Source organism: Onychostoma macrolepis, chromosome 20, assembly GCF_012432095.1.
Source record: "Onychostoma macrolepis isolate SWU-2019 chromosome 20, ASM1243209v1, whole genome shotgun sequence".
In the NCBI taxonomy this organism is placed as follows: Eukaryota; Metazoa; Chordata; class Actinopteri; order Cypriniformes; family Cyprinidae; genus Onychostoma; species Onychostoma macrolepis.
Genome location: NC_081174.1, coordinates 29,880,549 through 29,888,025, shown reverse-complemented (window position 1 = coordinate 29,888,025; position 7,477 = coordinate 29,880,549). Strand labels below are relative to the sequence as shown.

General features: G+C 39.5%; 1 protein-coding gene across 1 annotated transcript; it reads right to left on the bottom strand.

The window, feature by feature from the left end:
• Positions 1-430: 430 nt before the first annotated feature.
• Positions 431-6,941, bottom strand: hsp90ab1 (heat shock protein 90, alpha (cytosolic), class B member 1). Its single transcript, XM_058756182.1, has 12 exons — positions 6,783-6,941; positions 5,804-5,947; positions 5,482-5,688; positions 5,239-5,398; positions 4,064-4,197; positions 3,665-3,970; positions 3,413-3,578; positions 2,659-2,849; positions 2,429-2,576; positions 1,685-1,953; positions 1,004-1,337; positions 431-926 (listed from the first exon to the last, which is right to left on the bottom strand). Exons 2-12 carry the CDS (start codon positions 5,945-5,947, stop codon positions 811-813), a joined length of 2,175 nt encoding a protein of 724 aa, XP_058612165.1. The 5' UTR covers positions 6,783-6,941; the 3' UTR covers positions 431-810.
• Positions 6,942-7,477: the final 536 nt, after the last annotated feature.

Genomic DNA, 7,477 nt, shown 5'->3' with positions numbered 1-7,477 from the left:
AAATCAACAAGCGCGCAATATGCAAGTGCTATGACAAGTCTCAGTTTGCCTAACACAGTACACATAGCAAGGTTTATTAAAAAAAAAAAAAAATAGATTAGAGCAAACTAGTGTTAGAGGCCTTTTTTTGCTTTTTGTTAATTGTATAATAAATAAAATGCAAAAAGAATAGGGAAGCTAGTTTAAAAAAAAACCCCATGCAGTTAGTAAATTAATAGTGCAAGTCTTTTTTTAAACCTAAATGTACTAACAAGTGCCTTGTAGCCTCGTTTTCATTTAAACTCACTATGGCATCAAACTTGACTAAATTTTCCAAAATGTAATACTTTAAGCCTAATTTAAAAGACTTCCACTTTTTAGCTACTCTAATGCATTTCATTGAAAATTTGTACGAGTCCAAACAAGTGAACAAGCAAAGACAAAACCAAAATTCAGGTTTCACCACGTGTTTTAATTTCTGAAAAACAAGACAACATGCCTGCAGTCAGGCAAAGGTCTTTCCCCTTCCATGCAGAAAGAAATCATGCTTGATTCAATCCAGCACAGCCAGCAGGCTCAGTATCAGTGAAACACAGTGCTTATTGTGCTCAGACAATACTGCAATCCATGAACATCACATTACGTAAAAAAAACAAAAAGGTACATTATGGCTCAAAACAGAGCAAAAGTAGACGGTATGCTTTAGTTACATTATGATTCTTTTAGGAATCATTACTGAGATCAGGTCAGCCTTCTACAGGTCAAAGAGAACAACAGCATGTTAAGGAATGATTACGGAAAAGTGATTGGGGAGTTTTAAGACAAATGGGTTTAATCGACTTCCTCCATGCGAGAAGCATCATCGTCTCCTTCCAGAGGTGGCATGTCTTCGGGAACGGGAGCTTGGCTTGGCTCTTCCACAGGTACGTCTTCATCTTCATCAATACCTGAAGACAAAAATGAGATTTAGTAACTGACCCAACTATATCAGGACTAAAACACGGAAAGAGGACGTTACTCTTACCCAATCCCAGCTTGATCATTCTGTAGATGCGGTTTGAGTGCGTCTGAGGATCGTCCAATGAGAAACCAGAGGAAAGCAAAGCGGTCTCGAACAGGAGGATGACCAGGTCCTTCACGGCTTTGTCGTTTTTATCCGCGTCGGCCTTCTGCCTCAGGGTCTCCATGATGGGATGATCGGGGTTGATCTCCAGGTGTTTCTTGGCCATCATGTAGCCCATGGTGGAGTTGTCCCTCAAGGCCTGGGCCTTCATGATCCTCTCCATGTTGGCCGTCCAGCCGTAGGTGCTGGTCACGATACAGCAGGGAGAAGAAACCAGCCTGTTTGATACGGTGACCTGGACAAGAATCAGATCGGTGTGAGGAACGCGAATTAGGCAAGTTCTGGTTGCTCACTGTTAGATCAGAATGCTTGTTAGTCACTCAACACAAATGCATGTCATTTGAAGGAAAAAAACGGCTACTAGGACTCAAGGTACACACTGGTTTTCACACATTTGAGTCTGCAAGCGAAATGCAAACTCACGAAGCGGTGCAAACGTCCATTACATAAACTCACCATCTGTGCAACTCTGACTAGGAATCCTGTTTATAACACAATTTGGAAGAATTATTGCCTAATAAGGGTGGATTAAGACGTATTGGCACAAGTTTGGTTATGTACCGCTGCGTTACGCAAACACACCTTCTCTACTTTCTTGTCCAGAATCTCCTTCATGAGCTTGCAGAGGTTCTCAAACTTGGCCTTGTCTTCCTCCATCTTTTTCTTCTCGTCTTCATCCTCGGGCAGCTCCAGTCCCTCCTTGGTGACGGACACCAGAGACTTGCCGTCGAAGTCCTTCAGCTGCTGGACGCAGTACTCGTCGATGGGCTCGGTCATGTACAGCACCTCGAAACCTCTCTTGCACACGCGCTCCACGAAAGCAGAGTGGGCGACCTGGTCTTTGCTCTCGCCTGGGGAAGATCGACAACATCAAGAAGAGTTTATTGTATATTGGATTCTTTAAAATGGGATTTCGGAAAGGAAAAAAAAAAATCTAAGTTTAAAAATTAAATATTAAAATATTTTATTTGGTAATTAAGATAATTACTACTATTTTTTATTATTATTATTATTATTAATTAACACCCCCAAATTTTTTTAATTTCAACTTAAAAAAAAATTAAAATTTAAATATCTGAAGTTATACTATATTTTATTATATATAGCAGTCTTATGTTCTTTATTTCCAATTGTTAACCCATCAAGCTTTTTAGACCGAAAACCCCAGGGAGTTATTAATCGCTTCTCATTATAAATATGGGGAGATGGTTGACATGTTGCGTTCCCAAATGCACGTTTGTCACGCTAAGCCATATTGTGGTTTTGATTTTTCTTCTATTAATCATGCAGCCCAACTTTAAGAGCAGGTTGATGCTGAAGTCTTACCAGTGATGTAGTAGATGGACTTCTGGTTGTCCTTCATACGGCTGACGTATTCTGTGAGGGAGGTCATCTCGTCGCCGGATTGCGAGCTCTGATAACGCAACAGTTCTGACAGCTTCTTACGGTTCTGAGAGTCCTCGTGGATGCCCAGCTGGAATTCACAACAAACATGTTAATACCACTTTTAAATTTTTTTTTTTGGAAGTAATTGGATCAAAGTCTTGTATTCTTACTTTCAGATTCTTGGAGAAGGCGTCGTAGAACTTCTTGTAGTTCTCCTTGTCCTCGGCCAGCTCGGCAAACAGCTCCAGGCACTTCTTGACCATGTTCTTGCGGATGACCTTGAGGATCTTGCTCTGTTGCAGCATCTCTCTGGAGATGTTGAGGGGCAGATCTTCAGAGTCCACAACACCACGGATGAAGTCTGGAGGGACAATGATTGGCCGTTAGTGAGACTGCACCATTTGAAACCTTCAATCATCAAGAACCAAGAGGTCTAGCAGCAAAACTTCATTTGCAATGCATTCGACTTTTGCATCATAAACTGGAATAATAAAGAATGTGGAGCAGGGCTTTTTAAAATCAACTTCTCTCAGATTTGATTTCGTCATTGGAAATCAAAAAGCAAATGGGCAATTTCATGTTGAATTTAAGGGATAGTTACAAAAAAAAAAAACAAGTTATGCCATTTATTCATCCTCATGTCTCTCCAAATTCACAAGACTTTGGTTATTCTTTGAAACCCCAATCAAGACATTTTTTTTTAAACCAGAGAGGTTTCAGTCCATTGAAAGTCCAGGTAACCAAAAAGGCATTATAAAACATCCATATGAATTGAGTGGTTTTGTTTAAGCCTTATGTACAAATATAATTGCTTTATGCAAGGAGCAGGTTACCTGGACATTTAATGGCAAAACCTAGTTTCATTAACATAACTGGTTTCAAATATGAACCAGGTGAACTCTCTCTTAATGCAAGACTACTTACTCAGATACTCTGGGATGAGCTCCTCGCAGCTGTCCATGATGAAGACCCTTCTGACGTACAGCTTGATGTTGTTCTTCTTTTTCTTGTTCTCGAAGAGGTCGAAAGGGGCGCGACGAGGGATGAAGAGAAGAGCGCGGAACTCCAGCTGACCCTCCACAGAGAAATGCTGAAGGACCATGCATAAACGTGAGCATTTCATCAACTCTCAAACATTTAAGTGTGAATCTTGTCCTGCAGAACCCATTATGTTACCTTGACAGCCAGGTGATCTTCCCAATCGTTGGTCAGGCTCTTGTAAAACTCTCCGTACTCTTCGTTGGAGATGTCGTCAGGGTTGCGGGTCCAGATGGGTTTGGTTTTGTTCAGCTCCTCCTGGTCGATGTACTTCTCCTTGATCTTCTTCGTTTTCTTCTTGTCCTTGTCTTTGGAGTCCTCTTCATCATCTGAGCCAACGTCCTCAATCTTGGGTTTGTCTTCGCCTTCCTCCTTCTCCTCTTTCTCAGGCTTCTCCTCCTCTGCCTCGTCGTCGCTGATCTCCTTGTCGCGTTCCTTCTCCACCTGCGTGGAAATTGGTATTTTGCCATCACTCAACTACCAGAGCAATTTTCTCAGAGTAATTCAACTCCACTAGTTAAACCAAATCCCACTTACGAAGAGAGTGATTGGGTATCCGATGAACTGGGAGTGTTTCTTGACCACTTCCTTCACTCTCTTCTCCTCGATGTACTCCGTCTGATCTTCTTTCAGGTGAAGAATGACTTTGGTTCCACGGCCAATGGGCTCACCTGGAGATCGGCAGGTGTGAGAACAATCAATCACCCTTAATATTGCACTTATGTCATCAAAGTAGGGGTGTGCGATCTTAAAAAATATCATCCCAATATTTTCTGGGATTTTATCGATGACGATATTTTGCCGAGTGTGATATTGTGCTGGTACCTTAAGGACTGCCGTGGACCACTTCTAAAAGTGTCCATTATCTTTTGAGTCAAATACTTGCATTTAATTAGTGAATTAGAATGAGACATTTGGGCTGTTACTAAGCAAATGAAATCAACCAGAAGCTGCACCTGAAATGGCATTTAGATGCATTTACACACTGCTTAAGTGCAAGACATGAATGCATTTAACCTGCAATTACAAGTGAATAAATAATTTATTGATATATTAAACATAAAATGTTGAAATTATTTAAATTAAAAAAAAAAAAAGTTACTTTGAATGAAGTTAAAATCGCCAGTAGGTGGCAGCAACTCACTTAATAAGTGGCTCATTGCAATTAAACCGAATCATTTAAAGGGTTGGTTAATTCATTCAGGAATAAAACACCTTCATGTTGCGCCGAGACACAAAACAGCGCTGTGGCTGTGTTTGGAATTATTTACGTTGTCGAAATGGCACAAAAACAGGAAATATGGCGTTTAAAACTCAAGTCTCTTAATTAAATTGTTTATTGAATATTGTGTGTGTGTGTGTATAAAAAATAAAAAAATAAATAAATTTTAATCATGGTAATATTTGGAGAAAAATGGCACTCTTCGTGTGAAACTGATTAACTATATGAAGTGGTATAAATATACATTTTCTGCCCCCATGTCTTGAATTTGTGATCATTCGAAATGCATTTAAATAGACTGAGTCATGCAGTGAAAGAACTCTAAATGCATACGTGCACTAGCCTAGACTTCATATAATGTATGCATGCACCCTGTTTTGAACGGTTTGTGTAAAATACAGTCAAATCGCACATCGTTAAAAATTATGATAATAATCGCAGACGATATACATGCGCACACCCCTACATCAAAAATGAGTTTGTAACGTACCACTGTCCACCTTGACTGTGAAAGAGCCGCCAGCGGATGACTCCCAGGCGTACTGCTCGTCATCGTTGTTTTTAGTGATGACCGTGACCTTTTCAGCCACAAGGTAGGCAGAGTAGAAGCCCACACCAAACTGCCCGATCATGGAGATATCTGCACCAGCCTGGAGAGATGAACAGGAAACATTAGAGACTAAATTCAATGGAGAAATGTTGATAAACGTGCCAAAACTGGCAGAGACATCACCTGTAGAGCCTCCATGAAGGCCTTTGTCCCGGACTTGGCGATGGTACCCAAGTTGTTGATGAGATCGGCTTTGGTCATTCCAATACCGGTGTCAACAATGGTAAGAGTGCGTTCATGAACATTGGGAGTAATGTCAATCTTCAGGTCCTTGCCGCTGTCCAGTTTAGTGGGATCCGTCAAGCTTTCATATCTGATTTTGTCAAGAGCCTGTCAAATGGGGAAAAACAGGTTGATCGCAGGAACTATATAGTCTTATTGCTAGAGCTAGCCATATATGACACTTTAAAAAAAAGAAAAAAATGGGGTCTATCATTGGTCTTACATCAGATGCGTTGGAGATGAGCTCCCTGAGGAAGATCTCTTTGTTGGAGTAGAAGGTGTTGATGATGAGAGACATCAGCTGGGCGATCTCTGCCTGGAAGGCAAAGGTCTCGGCCTCATCCTCTTGGCGCATTTCTTCAGGCATCTGAGAAAATAAATTCAGATCATCATTATTATTATTATTATTATTATTATTATTATATCCGTGGACATGGTTTAACATGTCTACAAACTACATGCACTATAAGTGCACATTATTATTGATTTTTTTTTTTTTTTTGGTTTATGAATGGCTAAATTGAACAAACAAGGGGTTAAATGAAAACGAAAGCATTTAATCACTTGTAGTACAGTTACACAAGACAAACCGGCGCATTAGAGGCCCGGATGCGGAAGAACATGGCGCAGAAGGACAATGAGCTCAACACGTGTTTTACTGCTGCGATCCTTGAAATTAAACGGATTTAGACGTGTATTACGTTTTTTTTAAACTCAACGGAATAAATACCATTTTCATGACGCTTAGTCAATAACTTTAAACGCTAATACAAGAACTTTAATTAAAAAGATATGATTGCTTTTAATACACCAAGCACCCATTCCGGTCACATCCGACTCTAAATATACATTAATTTACATATGCATAGATTATAGCAAGAAATTTAGAAAAATATGCTTAGTAAGCAGGAACTATACAAGCATCAGTTATACAACATTGTAAACCACTGCACCTGCTCATCAACTCATTAAATAGCCATAAAGACAAACATTACATCCTACATTAATGTACGATTATTTCAAAATATAAGAGAAAGATGACCGCGAGACAAGTGACTCTTAACCGGCATCCGCATCGTTGCAATACCGGTCAAAGACCGAACGAAATAAATAATGAATTCCGAAATTAAACACCGATCTTTTGGTCTACATTCATTCCTGAAATGATACAGAATCGTTTTAGATGGAGATAGAAGACTTACTTTGATTAGTTTCGTTGGTTTTTGATGTTTAATCGCCACAGAAACAGCTGATCTCCCCTACACTGATACTCAGGGAAGCAGAGAGGAGAGAACCCCGCGTGCGCGGATCTTTTCTTTATACTCCGCCTTTGAATGTGCGGCTGTATCCCTCCGCGCTGACTCACTCTGAGGCGCTTATAGATCATCAACAAAGACAAACTACACTGTTTTATTTGTGTAAATCGCATTTATTCCCGGCTACAAATGCAGTATTTTACTAGCTGCATCAGATGTAAACAACGTCTAAATAACTTAAATAATATAGTGATACGTTTCTTAAGAATCGCTTAATAAAACACACTAAAACACATTTTAAACTTAAAACACGTCTGGAGTCTGTTATTTGAGATTCGTATTATTTTTTCCTGCAGGAAAGGACACGAAATGAGTTCATTTTTATTAAAAACAATTCTGTTTCGTATTAAAACGCAAGGATTTCCTTGCACAATATTGTAAATAAACCATAAGCATGCTTATTTGACTCTTAGTAACTATAATAATATATGTGATGTTTAATAAATGTTTGATTGTTAGACAGAGAACACCGAACAGTTATAAAAATAGGTAATGTTTGGAAAGATGCGCACAAAATGTGCGCTTCGCTGATAGGTGGCTCTTTATACAATTTTCACCTTGTCAAAATATTTTTTGTCATT

Excerpts from the sequence above, each read along its gene's own strand:
- hsp90ab1 (XM_058756182.1), bottom strand. The coding sequence starts at position 5,947 with ATGCCTGAAGAAATGCGCCAAGAGGATGAGGCCGAGACCTTTGCCTTC. Across the intron at positions 5,689-5,803 it reads TCATCTCCAACGCATCTGAT|GCTCTTGACAAAATCAGATA; the intron begins GTAAGACCAATG and ends CCCATTTGACAG. Across the intron at positions 2,577-2,658 it reads CCTTCTCCAAGAATCTGAAA|CTGGGCATCCACGAGGACTC; the intron begins GTAAGAATACAA and ends TGTGAATTCCAG.